The sequence below is a fragment of the Aethalodelphis obliquidens genome, unplaced genomic scaffold (genome assembly GCF_003676395.1).
Source record: "Aethalodelphis obliquidens isolate GAN/ISIS:26980383/991018 unplaced genomic scaffold, ASM367639v1 scaffold21, whole genome shotgun sequence".
Lineage (NCBI taxonomy): Eukaryota > Metazoa > Chordata > Mammalia > Artiodactyla > Delphinidae > Aethalodelphis > Aethalodelphis obliquidens.
In genome coordinates, this window is record NW_020837965.1 from 15,806,407 (window position 1) to 15,827,141 (window position 20,735).

The 20,735-nt window shown below is 49.8% G+C and overlaps 1 protein-coding gene across 1 annotated transcript in view; it reads left to right on the plus strand.

The window, feature by feature from the left end:
• The window catches only part of DGLUCY (D-glutamate cyclase), a 47,156-nt gene that overhangs the window by 7,221 nt on the left and 19,200 nt on the right, over nucleotides 1–20,735 (plus strand). Inside the window, exons 5-9 of the mRNA XM_027120865.1 lie at nucleotides 2,500–2,610; nucleotides 3,793–3,915; nucleotides 6,225–6,428; nucleotides 9,960–10,220; nucleotides 15,306–15,584. Of these exons, the coding sequence (XP_026976666.1) occupies nucleotides 2,500–2,610; nucleotides 3,793–3,915; nucleotides 6,225–6,428; nucleotides 9,960–10,220; nucleotides 15,306–15,584 (978 nt within the window). The remainder of the gene's footprint in view (nucleotides 1–2,499; nucleotides 2,611–3,792; nucleotides 3,916–6,224; nucleotides 6,429–9,959; nucleotides 10,221–15,305; nucleotides 15,585–20,735) is intronic.

Genomic DNA, 20,735 nt, shown 5'->3' on the forward strand with positions numbered 1-20,735 from the left:
TCTGTGAGCACCCAGCATGCCCTTGGGAGTGCGAGTGAAGCCCTTCCGGGCAGATCACTGTGCTGTGTACACCAAACCTGTTTGGAATTTGTCTGGAATTTGTCTGGCTCCTTTAACTTCGGGCACCTCAGTGAGATTTTTGAAAAAGCTCCCTGGCAGAGGGGAGAGCGCGCCTGGCTGGGTAAATGCCCAGGGATTTGTGGCAGAGCCTTGGCCAGGCTGTTAGCTGCTAGGTCATGTCTCTGTCAGGAAAGCTGGGTCATGTTCTTGGCCAGAGGCGGCCGCTGGTGGTCACTAATGCAGAGTGGCTGCCTCTCGGAGGACGTGCCCGCCACGGGGCCGCCTTCTGCAGTGTTTCTGAGGTTTTATTCCAGCCACTGCTTGTCACGGGGTAGGGAGATGGGGGGAGTGGAGAACCAGATCGCTCGTTCCCCTGACCCCTTCTGGACAGTTGTGTGAAGTCTGAGAACATACTCTGCTGGATGGATGGGCAGCCAGTGTCCACAGCCAGCCCTAGGTTTCTTTACGGAGGACGCAGATTGGAGATTTCATCTTGGGTCTGAGACGTTTATTAAAACTTGCCTGGTTTGGGCTCCTGCCAGAGGGGCCCAGGCTGCCTCTGATGAGAAACAAGGCTGCCCACAGTGCGTGCTGCTTTTCATGTGTGAAATATGTGTCTGAGCAGTTTTCTTGACGGTTGGGAAGGCGGGTTGCAGAACCGCAGCTGCTGGCTGGGCCCCTGCAGGGCTGGCCCTGGAACACACCGCTGTCTGTGGCAGGTAGGAGCCGGGAGGGCCTCGCGGCTCATCCCGGCCAGCCTTTCATTTTAGATGCAGAAGCTCAGGCTCGAGAGAGAAAGGGACTTGCCTAAATCCCAAAGCCAGGCTGGAACCCAGGACTCCTGGTTCCCATCTGTAAAATGCCCATAGTGGAGGTGTGCCAATTATAAGATGCTTTGCACAGAGGTGCCCATTGCTGCCCAGAGGACGTGCTCTGCAGAGCCACGGTCTAGCCACACCTCACCATCCCAGTGGATACCAGATAGCTTTCTGTTTAACATCGATGCCTCTGCCCGTTGGCTGCTGGGAGAAATGGCCAGGCTGCCATCATGGATTCGGTTGGCGGCCTTGAGGGGATGCAGGGAGTCCCCCAGAAGGAGGCTCCTTGGCCTTGAGGAGTGCTGCCGGTCTCTTGTGAGTGTCCCTGGCATGTGCTCCCTCCTGAGTGCTGTTCTGCAGACATCAACCTGGCAGGCACACCAAGGTTTCATCCTGCTACTGCCAGGGTGCTAACAGCACGTCCTTCAAGCAGCTACCAAGACTGTCCCAGTGGTGTATCCTCCTGGCCGTGGCCTGAAGCTTTCATAAGCCCCACTACAGGGACCAGAAAACATTCGGGGGGAAAAAAACCAACATAAGCAGGGCAAGTCACACAGGTCATCCTGGGCAGCTTCCACTGAGGCAGGAGGAGTGAGCAGGGCTCAGTGGGGTCTGTGGACTCATGGGGCAGAGGAGACCCTGGGGCCTCCTTCGAGGCTCCCGCTTCCTGGGGACCCTCTGCCTCTGATTCTCCTAGAGGTCTGCATTTGTGTTCACGGGCCCCTTGAGGTCTGAGGAGAAAATTCAGAGGGTCTATGAAATTGGGTGGGAAAAAATTTGCATTTTTTTCATAGCCTCAAACTGAAATGGAGTGTTTCCTTCCGTTATGATTGTAATGAAAGAAAAAAACGACACCACGTCAGCAGCCCCTTTGATTTGGTGGCTGCCCAAAGAAGTCACAGACGTGCCCATGTCACACTACAGTCCTTCCTGACACCTCAGAAATATCCCGTATGTTGATCGCTACTTCACACTTCCAAGGGTAGGTCTCCCATCTTGTTCCTTGCTTGAGTTGCTAATGAAGAAGCAAACCTATCGCCGTATCATAGTTTTTTCATAATTTGCTAACTGCATTTGCAGCATAATGGGTTTCCTTTGTAATCCTATGCATTTCCTTTTTCACAGTTAAAAATACTACTTCGACGCAGGTCCGTAGCTGCACCAGACTTCCAAAGGGGTCCAGGGTGAGTACAAAATTAAGATTCTCTGTTTTAGACCAATAATTACCAGCAATCTTCCTCATCTCTATGTCACATAAAAGTAGAAGCTAGGGGGCTTCCCTGGTGGCGCAGTGGTTGAGAGTCCGCCTGCCGATGCAGGGAACACGGGTTCGTGCCCCGGTCCGGGAAGATCCCACGTGCCGTGGAGCGGCTGGGCCCGTGAGCCATGGCCGCTGAGCCTGCGCGTCCGGAGCCTGTGCTCTGCAACGGGAGAGGCCACAACAGTGAGAGGCCGCGTACCACAAAAAAAAAAAAAAAAAAAAAAAGTAGAAGCTATATTTTTATGATGGCTACTTGGACCTCCTCCTTCACTGAGCTGCTTTGAACTCTTGGTTCTGAGGGCTTTCATCTGTGCTGATTCTATTTTTTAACATTTTTTCACTTGATTTCTTGGCAGACAGAGGTGCCTTGTGCCACCATTGCTGGCTTTTGCTGCCCTCTGGTGGTCACAGTGAGGCCCGTTCCCAAGGACAAACTGGAACAGCTGGTGCAGGCCTGTTGCTCCGTGGGGGGTGAGCATATGGACAACCGGTTCACACTGGCGACCCAGGTCAGTGTCCACTCTCTTTCATGATTCTGACAGCTGCGGGTGGACTGCTGCCTGAGAAGACGGGAACTTGCTGTGTTCCTGAGTTCCCCTGACGTGTCCTCATCTTTCCCAGCGGTCCTGGGGGTTAAGGCCCTGGACAAGACCCAGATTCCTGCAGTAGCACCAGGGCTGGGTTTGCAGGTGCCCTTCAGGTTTGAAGGTGACGCCCCTGGCAGAATAGCCAGCCTAATCCATTGGTCCCTGTGAACTTCAAGTGAACCAGGGGTTGGGGAAGCAGGTGGTGGAGGATGTCAGCAGAGCTATTTGCCTTGAAATTTGAAATCATAGTAACCGCTAATCTAGGCTATTGTTCAGTGGCATATCTGGGCAGGGGATAGCTTCCTTCGAAATGTTAACTTGAGCCGAAAGCCATTGATCCCCAGTGTATTAACTCAATCTGCTGGCAAGTGAGCAGATCCAAGTGTGGAAGCTTCCCAGGCCTCTTGGAGGCTCTCAGAGGTCCTGATGAGAGCTTGGGATTGGGTCTTGGGTGAGAGTCAGAGTTCAGAGTAATTGAACTCACTCAGCTGCTTAACAAACAAAATCAGACAAAGCCCGGCCTTCTGCAAAAATGCAACCGGCACCTGTCACCTCCCTCACAGAAAGATGGTCTCAGGACCACCCAAAGCAGCGTGTCGGCAGTTTTATTATTAGTGGGATGAATTGAACCCAATACATCCATCTTTGCTGTCTTCGTGAGCACTCTGATATCCGGCCAGGGGTAGGGATGCTGTTGGTCGTCAAGCAACAGAGTTTCTGTCTAGGTTATGTGACTCGGTCTGCACCAAGATAAACTCAAAATCGCAATCTGTATGATGACAGTGTTGGACTAAATGCCCCCCTAGTCTCCTCCAGCAATCACACCAAGCATTTAAGATTCCATGCTCTGAAACTATGCCCCTCAAAATGCACTAGAAGTCAGCAAGTATTCTGGGTTGGTAAAGTCCGGATTCCTGGTGTCCTCCCTGGACTTCTCCAATTTACAGTGGTTCTGTGACTAGAGTTGCTCTTGGAGAAAGAACCATAAACTACTCAACATGTTCAAATCAGATAGTACCAGCCAGTGCAGGACCCAGTGGAATTCACTTTCTTCTTCCATCTGCAGAACTGTTGGGTATCAAAGATCTTTCCAAACCTGACCACGGGGAGCCTGTGGTGTGTCAGCCAGGGCACGTTCCAGTGTTCTGGCCTTCTCAGCTGACCAGTCTCGAAGCTGTCAGCGCCTGCAGTACGTCTGGGCTTAAGGGGGCTGTTACTCTGACCTAGGAGGGAATTGGGTGGGTTTCCAGTTCCTGAATGCATAGGTTTATGGTGCAATGACTTAGGGAATAAAGTCATAAAACACAGGCCTATAGCCCACAGCAAAGATCCCTCTGACTGCTTTCTTTTCATCCCAGTGCTGGGTCTCACCAGAGCAGCTTGTCTTTCAGCTCAAATATGTTTTGATTAAATATATTTCTATCAGCGGAAGGCTCACAGTCCAATCTAACAGAGGTGCCAGTTTTGCTTGATATTTTGAGACATCTTGGAGGTTAGTGGGGCTTTGAAAGCAAAGGTGAAGGCAAGCAACTCAATTAAGCAAAGCATTTCACGTGGTATTTGCTGGGTGTTTGAAAGCAATACTGTCGTTCCTTTTTTTCAAAGGCCAAGGGTGACATTACACTGAAGCGACACACGAGGGCCCCCTAACTAGCACACAGTAAGGTAAGGATGTGACAGAGACATTAAAAATAACTGTTGCAGCCCACTGTTGTAGACAGAGGAAGATTCTAGCCAGGTCAGCCCGGCTTGCACTACAAATAATAGAATTTAGTGCTACTTTCAATTTATTTTTAAAGCATTCATGGACGCTTAGCTATTAGAATGGCCTCATGATAGGGGAAGATTATCTGTAATATGGTGATAGGGGATTCTATTCGTTTATTCACACAAATGTATTGGGAGCCTACTCTGTGCCCAGATCTTAGGAATAAAATGCTGCAGGAGACAAGATACAGTTCTCAGGGAGCTTGTGGTCATTTACAAGTGTGTGTGTGCTCACGTGTGTACACACATCCACACACCCACAGTAAATATCCTCCAGCACGATGGTCTCAGCCCTCTCCTGTCCCCTGCCAGGGGGATGCCCTGCAGAAGAGCTCTCACTGCAGCTGGGATCCCAGCACACGATAGCCCTTCAGTTCTGACTTGCGATAGCATGTTTGATTGTAAATGAGAACAAATGACATCATTGGTCAGGGATCACCTTGAATCTTTCTAATTTATAAAAATCATGCTCAAACTTCAATATTTAAACTTCTGTTAGCAATTGATTAATTGCTGCACATCTCACAACAGATGGGCCAAAACCCCATGTCACACTTCGAGCTGACTGTTCTAGTGTGTGATGGTTTAGAGTGACCAATTTTAGGTTCTGCCCCAAACACAGAAAAACTATTGCATTCATCGAAATCCTTAGTTCTTCCACTTTTTATCACAGCTGAAAGTTAAGTTAGAATGCTTGACGCATCTGTCAGTAGGTTTTCCTTCTGAAGTGTTGGCTGACTTTGGCTTTCTGTTAGATCTGAGAAATTTTACGGTTTCCTGTGAAATCCAAGACGTTGTTACTTACTCAATTCATCTCTACATTTATTGAGCACTTATTGTGTGCGCTTGTGAGATGGATAAGCAATGGTCCCTCTTCTCTGGGAATATACAGTTGAGTGGGGTTAAAGTACTCAAGGATCATAGTGACACTGAAGAAAACAGAAGGTCTAAATTAAGTTATAGTGAGGATTAAGCACCTAACAGGCCAGGCACAAGGACATGAGAGTGGATAAGATATAGCACCTGGTTCAGTAATGCAAAGCATCACCTATACCGAGGGCTTACACTGGACCAGGCACTTTGCTAAACACTTTTATGTGCATTTTCCAGTTCACTTCTGACAACAACCAGATGAGGCATTATCATTATTTTACAGTTGAAGAAACAGGTTTAGAGAGGATAAAGTCACATCTCACGCTCAAGTGTGTTCACCATGCAAAGTCATGTCTTAATAACTACGCTACAGTGCATCTGCTGCCCAGAATCTAGTGGGGGAGAACAAAATTAGCATAAACCAAAGCAAAATATAGGGGACATGAGAAAAATAGAAGCTATGTTCAGAGAGAACTATTTGTTAGCAGATCTAACAACTGCTGCAAAGTAAAGCCAGATGGCTTGATGCGTTGCAAGTGTTTAATAAGTACTTTCTGATATCCACAGGATTGCATTGATGGAAACTCCTAGAGCCCCAACTGTAGCTGTGGGTACCTCACTTCTTTGCCCACACTCAACCCATCTTCACCTTCCTAAAAATCAGGGGCCCCCCTTAATGTGGAACTTGATTTAGTCGTAAGCCAGCTCGTCCTGGCCTGGTGCCAACAAATGGGTAAGGAGCGCCGCCAGCTAAGCCAAGGCATGGGCGCCATCTTTCCCGTTAACGGTGGGCTAGACGGGCATGGACGGGGTTTGATGAAGTGGGCTGGGCTCAGACCCTCCTGTTGTGTGCCTTAGAGATGCCACTGGCTTTCACCAGCGCACCGGCTTGCACAGTTATGACTGACCTGAAGGGTACGGCGGCTCCGGCCAGATGTCTCACCCCTGAGGGAATGCCAGAGGTCCATCACATTTCCCAGGATCCTTTGCACTGCAGCATGGCGTCAGCTTCAGTCGCTCAGAGGGTCAGAGAACTGGAGATGATAATTGCCATCGACCCCGGTAAGAAACAAGCAGTCACACCTCAAGGACCTGGAGAAGTTCATCACTGATGAATGTTCAGGGGGAAAAGCAGCATGCCAACTGTGTCTACAGTATGATTTTTTTTTTTAATGCTAATACTGTGTATGAATCCGGAAAAAAGTAAATGCACCAAAATACTAACGGTGATGATCTCTGGATAGCGTGATTTTGGATGATTTTTTTTCTTCATTTTTTTCCCCCAAATTTTCAACACTAAACGTATGAGGGAGTTTGGGAGGTGGGCACGTTCCCATCCAGAACTAAATTGGGGTTGAGTAGGGAAGAAAAAGGGAGAGGAATGGTTCCTAGGTAGTCAACTGCCACTGTTTAACCAATGTCATCCGTCATTCCGTAATAATGTCCCAAATCGTCTTCTTTTGTGCCATTGCCTGGGGTTGGGCGTAGACTAGATTTTGTGCACTGGGCAGCGGAGATAGGAGGGGGTGTTGGATTGCTCCTCCTTGGCGGATCCTTGGTGGGGCAGGACCCTGCAGAGACAACCTCACAACAGTTTGCAGCCGACATGTTTATTGTATTTGGCATCTCAGAGGATAGCCCTTCTGTGGTTTGAGAGCCGCTGACTTTCTAGACATGAGACAGGGCTGCTGGGGTCCAGTAGGGGTCTGCTGGTTCCAGTTAGGAGGAGGTTTGCTGAAAGGTGCTTGTCTGTTCGTTCATTCACTCACTCATTCATTCATGCTGCAGAAAACAGTTTCCTTTTCATGAAAACACATAGTAAGTTTGGGATATCTGTTCATTACAGATGCACGTTTCAGGACACACACATACATAGAGTCGTGGCTGTGTATACACAGAGTTTCTGACATAGCTGGTCTCCGTGGTGAATATTTTTAAAAATTCTGCAATACTTTCTGTCTCACAAACATTCTTACTCAGGCTGACGGCTCTCCTGCTCAGTACAAGTGTCATGAGGGAAGATGTATTGTTAGCTCTGCCATTAGCTCAGATAAAAAAGTAACTGGGAAGTAAATTTACTGCAGACACGTTGCTCCCGTTGCTTAATCAAAATGATCTGGGAGGTCGTCCACAGCAATACCCTCAGTGCTTGGATGAACTGTGTGTCAAGGCTTGAAGCATGAAGCTCGGGGGATAGGCAGATTTATGACTGTCCAGAGGTGCCAATATTGTTTATCAAGGAACATCTTTAACCCTCAAGAACAACAGAGGCTTCTGATTCCCACTGTATTAAATAAGCAGGTATAAGACTGATGGCCATACAGTGAACACCAGTCACAGAGCATAATAATAGAGTCACTCAGTCATTTTTGAGAGGACCTCACATGGCTGGCGTTTGAGGTGCCTGGAGAAGATGAAGAAATGCAGGTTTATAATGTTAATGTTTGTGCTAATAATAACATCATCATAGATGGATGGACGGCTTTCAAGTTGACAAAGGTCTCTCTCCCCTATTCTCTCTATCAGGGCTCACCACATCCTATTAAATAGGTTACATTCCAATTTTTTTCTTTTAAGATGTTGTTATTCTTCTCCCCACTTATCAACAGTAATTCATGTTTATTGTACAAACATCAGAAAACATGAAAGAGGCAATAAAAATTACCAGGTTCCCATCACAATTAACCATTATTAACAGTTTTATGTTTGCCCTTAAAGTCTTTTTCTTCAGTCTTGAACCTATAAGACTGAATGTATATATATATATATATAGGAATCATACTGTGATACTATTTTAGGACTTGCTTCTTTCCCTTTTAAATGTATTGTGAACATCCTTCTATGTCATTAAATATCACCACAACATCCTTTATAGTGTTTGCATAGAATTCTATCTTATGAATGTTCTACCATTTTATTAATAGCCTATTATTTGACACCACAAACAATGCGGCACTGAACATCCTTATGACTACATTTGTGTACATACCCATGATCACTTTAGTAGGATAAATTCCTAGAAGTGAATTGCTGGCTCCAGTGGAGTGTACAAATCTAAGGTACAAATCACCCTCCGGACAAATGTTCCCGTTTCTACTCCCACAGGCAGTACGTGAGGGGCCCTTGCCTCACAGCCTTCCTCCACCTGGACCACCCCCAGCTCCATGTAGGAAAACTGATGTTCAGAGCAATCAAGGGACAAGGCCAAGGTCACATAGCTGTGACGTGCCAGTGCCTGGCCTTGAATGTACGTTTCCAGATGCTGAATCTGGAGCTGTTCCTCCATAACCAGAATCCACACCCTGTGTCCCTCCACGTTGTCCAGGTACCTCGAATGCAAGTTGACGCCCCCCACATCCCTTAGGCCCCCCCTCTCATTTCAGCCGCAGCTGGGGTGGGAGTTCTAAGTCACATCCCCCCGTTGCACGGCACAGATACGCCCCGAGGTGGCCTGAGCATCGACGAAGGCACAATGGTATGTGATGGGAGTCCGGAGGCTGTGCAGCCTTCTGGGACTGGCTTGGCAGCCACGGTGGCATCTGTAAGATGCAGCTGGTGCCCAGCCCAACCCCCCACCCCCCCACCCCCCGGGTTCACTGCAGCTGCAGTGGGCAGTTCCCAGCACATCAGCTTTCCACCTGGGCCTCGGGTCTCTCTGTTTCTCCAGGAGAGCAGGTGCAGCCCAGAAGTGCCGGGGAGTCAACGCCCGACGGGCAGCCTTCACGCAGTAGGGGGCAGAGCTGGTGCGTACGGCTCAGTCTCCCTGTCCTCTGGCAGGACAGTCCCCAGGGGCTACTGCTTGGTTTCTTAGAGGATCTCAAGCAGGATTGAGCCGCCGTTGCCTTTGGAGTTAACCTGCTCACTCACACATCCTTTCGTGGCTTTTCACCTCCTCCCTCTTCTGACTTCCTTCCTGGGCTCCCTCTCCACTGAAATACCTGCCCCAAGCCCTTGTCTTAGGTCTGCTTTGGGGGAATCCCCAGCTAAGACAGCCCTGTTTCCCTTCCTCCTTCTGTATTCCCTGTATTGGTTAGAGCTTGCTAAACTGCTCTAACAAATGACCCCCAAGAGGCTTTGCTCAAATACATACAGCAGAAATGTGTGCCTCTCTCACACAGCAGTCCAGGGCGGGTCCTCCAGGGTGAGTGTTCTAGCTCTGCAGGAAGGGGATCTGCTCCCTCGCGGTCACTCAGGGACCCAGCAGCTCCGCATCCCATCGTGAGACCCCCAGGGGGCGCTGGCTGTCAACAGCCCAGCTCCCAGGAAGGGAAGAGCTTGGAGTAGAGCCTGTGGGTGTACGACCAGGCCAGGGGGAGGCCACATCACCACTCCCACTCTCTTTCCACTGCTCTTCGATTGTCACATGGAGAGGACCTGGTCTCGAGGCCACACTTAACTGAAAGAGAGGCTGGTGGGCCCCTTACCCAGTGATCCTTCTCGACTGGCCCAGGAGGGGTCTGCCACACCTTCAAATCCACTTCTGAAACAAAAACAAGCAAACGAACAAAAAAACAAGCTACTGTCCCCATAAGATGCTACTTGGAACACAGTTATGTGATTTTGTGATTTAATTTTGTTTTTGCCTAATTTTAGGCAGCCGAGGTCTCGGACACCTGCTCCGTCCAGGCAAGCTGCTGCGGGCCTTCCTGTCTCCATCCCACACCCGCTCCGTGCTCCGCACCACCGGCTTCCCCACGCATCTCAACCACGAGTCTCCGGAAGAGACGGACGGCCCGCCGGGAGCCGCGGCTCTGGCTGCCTTCCTGCAGGCCTGGGAGAAGGGGGTCTCCATGGTCGTCGACCAGAGAGCCTTGAATTTGTACAAGAAGCTTGTTGACGAGGCTGTACAGCGAGGTGAGCAGTGAGAGGAGGGGAGTCCCTTTAGCCAGATGAGGCTTCGTGGGCGGAGGGTGGAGGGAGTCAGCGTTTGTGGGACTTCCTCCGGGTGCCCAGGCACAGTGCTATGCACCTGACACGGGGCGTTTTCCTTAACACTCAGAACAACTCTTTGATAGCAACAGCCTTATCCCCATTTTATAGATGAAGAGACTGAGGCTCTGAGAGGGCCAGGTGATCTAACCAGGTGGGGATGATGAGCTGGAATTTGAAGCCGGGTCCACCAGGCCCCATGATCCCACCTGTGCACATGCTTCCCCCCGTGAGAGGCAGGAATGACCTGCAGAGGACACTGAGACACCCGGGACAGGCCTGGACCCCCGAGTTGAGGGTAGAATGGTCGAGAATAGGGTGGTGGAGAGACTGAGACAGCCGTGTCCCACAAAGCCCAAATGGGCAGGATGCCCCACGCTTCCCAGGTTCCCAGAACACCTAGATGGGCATCAGGGCCGAGAGTGCTGACCGTGCGAGCCTGTGACGCTGCTGTCAGTGTGTCAGAACCGGCCTAGGGTGCAGGGTGAACAGCTGCTACTCATCTCTCGTCGTTCTGTGGGTGTCACTCAGGCATCAGCCGGGAGCCTACCGCGCTTCCGACTGCCTGTCTCTCTGTGTCCCTCAAAATGCATTCTTCAGAGAAGTACTTTTGTCTTCTTAGCCTCTCAAAAGGGCTTCCACCTCAGGAAGGCATATCCTAAAGCGCCTGCTACGTTAGAAGTTGTGAAAAGGCTGTGTCTGGACATACAGAATCCATTTCACACGATGAGTGTGTATTGAGTACCTAATATGTGCCAGGCACTATTTAAGGCTTTTGGGATCCATCGGTGAACCAGACTGATAGCCATCCTGCCCTCATGGAGTAATGGAGACGGTAAACAGCATAGGAAAATTATACAGTGCATGTGTAGTGTGTTAGAAGGAGATACGCTATGGAATAGAGTGGCCCGGGACCCAGGGAACGGGGACTGACGGGCCAGGCATGAGGGGGGCGCGCAGGGGTGGGCTGCTGTCTTAAACAAGAGGGTCAGGGAAGACCTCCTGGACAGGGTGCCATGTGAGCAAGGCTTGAAGCGGGTGCAAGAGTGAGGCCTGGACTGGCTGCGGGAAGAGTGTCCCTGGCTGTGACAATGGCTATGAGGTGGAGTGGGGGCCCGGCAGGCTTAAGACAGGGCAGCAGCCAGCTGACCGGCCTGGAGTGGGTAAGGAGAAGAGGAGCTGGATGGAGGACAGAGGTCACGGTTAGGTTTTAAAGGATACCCCAGGGGCTTCCCTGGTGGCGCAGTGGTTGAGAGTCCGCCTGCCAGTGCAGGGGACACGGGTTCGTGCCCCGGTCCGGGAAGATCTCACATGCTGCGGAGCGGCTGGGCCCGTGAGCCATGGCCTCTGAGCCTGCGCGTCCGGAGCCTGTGCTCCGCAACGGGAGAGGCCACAACAGTGAGAAGCCCGCGTACCGCTAAAAAAGAAAACAAACGGATCCCCCGGGTAGCCACAGGCACAAGCGTAGGGAAAGGAGATGGGCCAGGTTACGGCAGGTGGGAGACGAGGCTGCTGCCCTATGGCGAGTCCTTCTGTCCCCCAGTGATTTCAGCCACAGCTGGGGTGGAAGCTCTGAGTCACACAGACGGCCCAGGCCAGTGCTCTGTGGGGAATTCTCCAAAAACCCCTGCAAAACCACCCAGCCTGGAAGTATGGGGACTAATGCCTCCAGGGCCCCCTCAACCCGTGGAGAGTGGGAGCTGCTGCCTTGCCTCCCGTCTTTTGGAGTCATGCAGGTCCCGGAGGAACGGAGACCCCATTGCCTTGAAAATGCACAAACCCTCCTGTTGGCTTCTCCTTCCCGTCCTCACTGTCCCTGTTCCCTCCTGGGATCATCTCCCAAATAAACCACCTGCACCCAAGTCTTTGTCTCAGACTCTGGTTTCAGGGGACCCCAGAGAGATGAATGGTAGAGATGGAGGTTGTGAGAAGCAGCCAGATCTATGTCTCGAAGGTAGAGTCGTGACTGCTCTCATGTTCGGGGCAGGGGACTGAGAGGATGGAATTGGCGTGGACTGGTTCAGGGAAGACCATGGTGGAGCAGGCCTGACCTTGCACCCTGTTGGTGAGGGTGTAAAGTGGGGCGGCCGCTGTGGAAAACAGTATGGCAGTTCCTCAAAAAATTAAAAATAGAAAATACCGTATGATTCAGGAATTCCACTTCTGGGCGTGTACCCAAAAGAACTGAAAGCAGGGACTCAAACAGATATTTCCACACCCGTTTGCACACCCAGCAGCACTGTTCACAGTAGGCAAAAGGTGGGAACAACCCAGGCGTCCATTAACGAATGACTGGATAAACACAGTGTGGTCTGTACGTACAGTGGAATGTTACTCAGCCTTGAAAAGGAAGGACATTCTGACACATGCTACAACACAGATGAACCCTGAGGACATTATGCTGAGTGAAATAAGCCAGTCACAAAAAGACAAACCTGTATGACTCCACTTGTATGAGGTGGGCAGAGTAATTAAAATCTTAGGGACAAAGGGTAGAATGGTGGTTGCTGGGGACTGGGGTCGGGGGAAGGGGGAGTAAGTGTTTAATGGGTACAGGGTTTCAGTTTGGGAAAATGTAAAAGTTCTGGGGATGGGGCTTCCCTGGTGGCCCAGTGGATGAGAGTCCGCCTACCGATGCAGGGGATGCGGGTTCGTGCCCCGATCTGGGAAGATCCCACATGCCGCGGAGCGGCTGGGCCCGTGAGCCATGGCCGCTGAGCCTGCGCGTCCGGAGCCTGTGCTCCGCAACGGGAGAAGCCACAACAGTGAGAGGCCCGTAGTTCTGGGGATGGATGGTGGGGATATTTGCACAATGACATGAATGCGCTTAATGCCAGAGAACGGTACTCTTAAAGATGGATAAGATGGTAAATTTTACATTAGGTGTGTTTTACCACAATTACAATTTGAAAAAATTTATAAGAGTGCAAGTTTGAGCCTGGGTAACTGAAAGTGTGGGTACCTATTAAACATGCAAGTGGGGAAGACAGCAGGCAATCAGATCCACGAGTCGAGTTCAGGAGAGCCATCTGGGCTGGAAAGAGGAACTGGAGAACAGTTGGCGTGTTGATGGCCTCAAAGTCAAGACACTGGATGACATCATGGAGGGAATAAGTGGAGACAGAGAGAAGGACCCAGATTGCGCCCTGGGACGCTCCACGCCCAGAGGTCAAGGGGAAGAGCAGGATCCTTCGTCCGAGAAGGATCAGCACTGAGGAAGGAGGAAAACCAAGAACCGTGTTGTCACCAAGGAGAAGGGAGAGCCAACCGTGCCCACTGCTTCACAGGCCGGCAGTCTCTTCCATCTGGCCACGCCCTGCTGGGTGTTTTTTGCTGCCCACTTTCCCAGAAGTCGCTCTGCCCTCCTGTTCACCTGACCGCCGGCTCCATGCTGGACCTCAGCTCAGAACTGGGTCTTGCCCACACAGTGGCTTGGAATTTGGAATTCGCTGTATTAGATTTTGCAGAACTTTCATTACATGTGGACAAAGAAAGTGGAAGCAATTTGGCCTTTTAATGACAATGATTTCAGTTCTTTTTTTATAAGTAAAGCCTGGGAAATGTTTAAAGAAGAAAGCTCAGTCATTGATTCCCTGTCTTGAAGATAAATTGATAAACTGGTTCTTTATAGCTTGGGTGCAGGGTCTCCGCTCGCCCCGCCCTTCCTTGCCTGGGCTTCCTTCTCTCTGTGTGCCCCCCTGGGGGATATGCTATGTTCCCCACCCTGTGTGGCTCCCTGCTGCCCCGTCTTACTAGTATCCTGTATCCTCAATCCAACTTCAAAGAAATAAAGAGCCAGCCTTTACACAGCGCCTGCTTTGTGCCAGGCCCCCAGCTTGGTGCCTGGCAAACATCACACCATTGCGTCCACAGCAATCCTGGGAGAGGGCCTGATTAACCCCATTCTGCAGAGGGGGAAGCCAAAGCTCAGAGAGGTCCCGTGGCTTGCCCGAGGTCACACAGCCAGGAATTGTTGTTTGGTTCTATTCAACCCCCTTGCGGGGCCAACAGCCTGCCCCTCACAGCACACAGAGGGGCTGGGTCTTTCGACCTGTCGTGACTGCCCCCCATTCCCTGGGGTGTCACGTCACACATAGACTGTGCCTCATGGGTATCCCTTGATGGACGACTGCCCTCCACTTGTCTTTCCCCCTAGGCGGGGGGTGGAACTGGAGAAGGGGGGTTGGGAGAGCCCCGGTAGGGGCGCTTCAGGAGCTCGGACAGTGATCTGGCTCCTTGCCCTCAGCTCGCCCCATCGACCCACTGGGGGGGCCGCGACAGCTCCCAAAGGGCTTGCGGTGACAACATGGGGAGGCTGGGGTGGGGAGCAGCTGTCTCGAGGCCGTATGGTTTTAACATAGACAAGGTGCTTATTTGGGTTGGCTTTATGTGAGGGGGTGAGGGGCTGATGATGGAGCTTATGGGGGTAACCAAAGCTCCCCCAACCGCCCCTTGATACTGCTACTGGGCCACAGAGCAGTCCAGGAGCTCCTGCAGAACCAGCGGGACCGTGAGTACTGGGTCACCATCCCCGTCCCAGGCCCTCTGTTAGCCTCTGGATAAGACTTCGTCCTAGGCCAGCGAATATGCAAAGATTCTACCTCAAACGGCTCTGAGGGGGTTTAGTTAATGGAAACCAAATCAATTTTGTTTTATTATGGGATTTGTGTGTGTGTTCCACATATTCTACAATAATATGTATTATTATTATAATTAGAAAGTGTGCTTTTTTATTTTATTTATTTTTTTTTTTTTTTTGCGGTACGCGGGCCTCTCACTGTTGTGGCCTCTCCCGTGGCAGAGCACAGGCTCCGGACGCGCAGGCTCAGCGACCATGGCTCACGGGCCGAGCCACTCCGTGGCATGTGAGATCTTCCCAGACCGGGGCACGAACCTGTGTCCCCTACGTCGGCAGGCGGACCCTCAACCACTGCGCCACCAGGGAAGCCCTGATACTGTTTCTTAAAATGATCTGAGAGACCAACGCCCAGCACAGGCTCTGGCACACAGTGGATTTTGAACCAAGTTCTGTAGGAAAGAAGGAAACGAAGACGGAAGGGTCCTTCGCACAAACACAGGAAGGCATGAGCCAGCCAGGCACCTGGCTCTCCATAAGGACCCTGTGCCCTCACCCCGGCAGGTTTGACCATCTGGTGGCGATCGAGCGCACGGGAGGGGCTGCCGATGGCGATTACTACAACGCAAGGAAGAGGAACATCAAGCACTTGGTGGACCCCATCGATGGTCTTTTCCTTGCAGTGCAGAAGAGTTCTGGAATTTCAACAACTGGTAAGCAAGGGGCGCTGAGAATGCGACAAGAACATGTCAACACTAAAAACCTTTTTTATTGACTGTTGAACACATGACAAAAAGGAGTTATATGGGACCACTGTTTTCCACTTCAGAGTTGGTCTTTGTTTATTCTGGTTGGTATAGACAATAACGATGCTGACATTTAGAAATCCAGTGTTCCCACGAGCAGGAAAGGGAAATGACACTTAACTGAGCATATTCTATTTGTCCAACTCTAAAACATCAAATCTAATAATAAAATAATGACAATAATAAGCTCAAGCCATGATATATTATTTTGGTCATACAGGGTGAATGTACCATATGTATTCTGTATCATCTTATGAAGTTTATTCATTTTTAAATATATCTTGAATGTATGATCAGTGTGATATTATGATTGCTAATAATGGGATTATTCATGTTTGTAGAGAAATTTATGGTATTCAAAGAGGTTTCACAATCATTGTATTGTTTAAGCCTCTCTTAAAACCTGCAGGTAAGGAAGGTATAGTTTCCAAAGGTGAGGCCTAGGGAGGTAATTAGGAGTAGAGTCCAGACTCCCAGGGCCCTACCGACTATGCTTTTCGTGGGACCGTGTTGCCTTTAGGAATTTCTGAAAGGCTTGATGTGACTGGGATGCCAGCAGTCCTCCCCTGGGGTGGGAACCAGAGCGTGGAGAAATGAAGGCACGTTTGTCGTGTTCCATATTTACTTTTTCTGTCCATTCAAACACTTCAGAATGTTTCCCAGGCCCATTAGTTGCCTTTGGCTTTTGGGGTTTTGATGAGACAATGAAAGCCTTCCCGGCTGAGTAGAAAATTTCCACAAATCGCCCTGGTCTTTCCCAGAAGAGGCCTTGGGTGTGGTGCTCCCAGTGCGGCTGGCTTCATGCTTCCTGCCTCTCTGGGCTGGGGAGGCCTACCAGGATAGAGCGGAAGGGCTTTCTGTGTCTGCACGGGCCAGCAGGGTCCAAAGAAACTGTAGAGCAAACACTCTTCCCCCGCTGAATGGACCCCCGATCTATGCTCTTCCCCCAACGATGCACCCAAGATCCCAGAGGAAGCAGGTGGAGCTGGCTGTGCTTTCAAGTTGCCCCCTTTGTGGACCCCTGGACCCTTGGCCTCAGGAGCCTGAGCCCCTCCTGTGGCTGACCAGCCCCCTGCTCAACAGAGTTGCCCCCAAACCCTCCTTTCCCTCCTTTGCTCCATCATCACCCCTGTTCCTCAGTTCCACAGGCAGCTGCCTTGTCAGGGAATCACACTCAATTGAGAATCAAGACTACCCGGGTCCTGCCCCTCTCAGAGACTCTGTAAAGTGAGGTCAAGTCCACAGACGGGACACACCTGAGGAGCGAACAAGATGAACTTCATAAAATGTTAAAGGGCAGAGACAGAAATAGACAAGATATCAGTGCTAGGTGTTGTTATTTTCTTTCATTCAGTGGACTGTCATGGATCTAGAAAACTGTTCTGAGAAAAATCCTCAGGGTGAGGACCTAGGGCGTCTGGTCATCCACAATCATCGCATTCTTTTGGCCGAGACCAGGTCTCTGATGTCCAAGGTGAGTCAGCTCCAGGCCCCTCTCCACCATCACGCAATGAATGCTTGCTTCTGGTGGAATTCTTCCACATATTTGTAGAAATAGACACAAAAACAGTCATACAACAATTCTGTAGGCTTGAGGGGCCCAGCCTTCTGTCCTTGGGGCACTGGGATAATCCCCTTGGTGAATGGTTATCTTGAGGCAGCTGCAACTACCTTCCAGAGGCAGATTCAGCTGACCTCTAGTCTACAGACTCCTCCAGAAACACTTGGACGCAGGACCAAATGGTGTTCCTAGGGCACCACCTCAAAGGGCACAGGCTGCAGGGCTTGTTAGAGTTTTTGCATCTTGTTCCTACAAGGGTGGAGTTACCTGGTAATTACTTCTAGCCAGTTCACCTCTCTTGAACACCGTTTATTTCACCAATGAATTAAATAATATCTGACAGGGCTTCCTTGGTGGCGCAGTGGTTAAGAATCCGCCTACCAATGCAGGGGACACGGGTTCGAGCCCTGGTCCGGGAAGATCCCACATGCCGCGGAGCAACTAACCCATGTGCCACAACTACTGAGCCTGTGCTCTAGAGCCCGCGAGCCACAACTACTGAGCCCACTTGCCACAACTACTGAAGTCCGCGTGCCTAGAGCCCGTGCTCCACAAGAGAAGCCACCGCGATGAGAAGCCCACACACCGCAATGGAGAGTAGCCCCGCTCGCTGCAACTAGAGAAAGCCCACGCCCAGCAACGAAGACCCAACATAGCCAAAAATAAATAAATAAAATAAAATTTAAAAAAAAGAAAATTTCTGACATTTACTTATTGTAACATATTTATTCTAGCATTTATTATGCTACAATAATTAACAAACCTTCTGGTGCCTAGCAGATTGGCCTTTATTCTGTGGTCTCTTTCAAATGCTAACAGGCCACCCCTGGGGTGTGAATTCCTCATTATGCTGCTTCACATATTAACCAGGCGCCTATCTGGTGTAGATTAAAATTAACTAAAATGACACACATACCTTTCACATACTTGAAACAGAAGGCTTTAAATTACAGAATTGACTTTAACAAACCTATACCCGTTCCCTTCTACCAATGGAATGCTGTCCGGTCACAGTAATGAGACTCAGGGCCTTGTGGCCCCTCCCTGAGCCGGAGCTACTGGCAAGGAGAGGAAGTCCTGGATGCCACCATCTCTCGTGGACCTGGCGCCCCATCTGTGACTGGAGAATGTGACCCAGCGGTGGACACGGCCACACTCTGCTGAGTTCCAAACCTGGACTCATTTTTAACTGGAGAAGTTTCTAGAATACCTAAGAAGTCCAGCATCTCCTGGTAGTGTGAAAATGTATCCAGAGCCAACCCCTTTCCCCACCCTGAGGCACATGTGAAGGGGCTGCTCTGCCCCATAACCACGCCACATTTTGCCTGATCCTGTGCCCTGACTCAGTTCCCTTCCCTCCAGCAGTCGGTGACAGAGGCAATGAGCTTGGGATGGGCAAAGTCAAGGAGGCCGTGAAGAGGCACATATGAAATGGGGACGTCATTGCCTGTGACGTGGAGACTGACTTTGCGGTCATCATCGCTGGTGAGTGCTCAGACGGCCAGCCAATCAGGCAAGGCTGCCTGGGGGAGGGACCTGGCTTGGAGCCTGTCCAGCCAGAAAATCATCTCCTCCATGAGTGGAGTCTAGAGGGCGCCAGGGTAAGAAGGGGACCTGGTTCTTAGCCTCTGGCCTCTCAGTCATTCAACAAACGTTTGCTGTGGGCCAGACATTGCTCTGTGTACTGAGGCTGGAGCAGCAAGGGCCCTGCTCCACAGAGTGCCTGCTCTAGTGTTGGGAGATGGACAATGAGCCCTAACAAAGAAATATACCAGATGGTGCTAAACAGTGAGAAGAGCTACAGGTAGATGAGAGAGAGTGACAGGCAGCCCACTTTAGATCAGTGCTCTGAAGAGGGGTCATCTCTGCTTTTATCTGTACCTCCTGTGGGGTGGAAAGGAAGAGAACAATCTGGCAAACGTTTGGAAGATGCAGGAAGCTTCAGCTCTCCTTTCACTTACCTCTGCCCCAGGCTTCCCTGCCCGTCCCTGCAGCTGCCCTTCCCATCAGGACCAACCTTTCCTGTGTCTGGGTCCTTCCAGGCCCCACCCTTCCTCCCTTGACTTCATCACAAGTTTCAGGAATTTTGACCCATACCTGAGAAAGGCCCTCTCCCTTTTCATTGTCAAAGTCAAAAACAGCCGTGGAGATAAGCAGAAATATCTGAGGGTACCAGTGCCTGGGTAAGAAAACTTGAACTGTAATTGACAAGTTGCTGGAAGCTTCGTGTGGACAAGTCTGAGTTAGAAGCTCCAGAGGGACCTAGTCATAGGAGGCTCCCACCTTCTGTGAGCTTTACCTTCACAGGCTCTACCAGGTCCACACTGAATATTAGAGAAAAATCCCCTCATGCTTTAGGTAGGGGAGGGGAAAGTGAGCCATTTTTGAAATACACCAGAGCACCTGTTCTTCTGAACAAGGCCTGCCCTCGGAAGAAACTATTATACCAGAGCCTAGCCTGCTAGGGTTTTAACAGAGCCTAACTTACCTAGGGGAGAGAAATACCCAAAAGTAGATAACATGCAATAACAGATGGATAATGTAAGCAGAGAAATGGAAATTCTAATAAAGAATCAAAAAGAAATGCTAGAGATAAAATACACTTGTAACAGAATGAAGAATGCCTTTGATGGGCCCATTAGTAGATTAGATACAGCTGAGAAAATAATCTCTGACCTTGACGATATGACAATGGGAACTCCCTAGACTAAAAAGATAAGAGAAAAAAGACTGAAAGGAACAGAAAAGAATATCCCAAGAATTGTGGGATAACTACAGCGCTGTAACCTATTTGTAATAGGAATCCAGAAGGAGAAAGAGAAAAGAAATATTTGAAGAAATAATGACTGAGAATTTTCTCCCAAATTGATGTCAGACACCAAACAATAGATCCAGGAAACTCAGAGAATACTAAGTAGGATAAATGCCAAAAAAACTACACCTAGACATATGTTCAAATTTCAGAAAATCAACAATAAAGAAAATATCTGGAAAGAAGCTGGAGGAAAAAAACTCTTTACCAATAGAGGAGCAAAGATAAGAATTATATCCAACTTCTCCTCAGAAACCATACAAGCAAGAAGAAAGTGGAGTGAAATATTTAAAGTGTTGATAGAGAAAAATCACCAACCTAGAATTATGTATCTTGGAAACTTTTCCTTTATAAGTGAAGGAGAAATAAAAAATTTCTCAGACAAACAAAAATTGGGGGAATTTGTTGCTAGTAGACCTATCTTGTAGGAAATGTTAAAAGAAATTCTAGGGACTTCCTTGGTGGTGCAGTGGATAAGACTCTGTGCTCCCAATGCAGGGGTCTGGGTTCGATCCCTGGTCAGGGAACTAGATCCCACATGCATGCCGCAACTAAGAGTTTGAGTGCCGCAACTAAGAGTTTGAATGCCACAACTAAGGAGCCCGCCTGCTGCAACTAAGACCTGGTGCAACCAAATAAATATTTAAAACAACAAAAAAAGAGAAATTCTAAGAGAGAAGGAAAA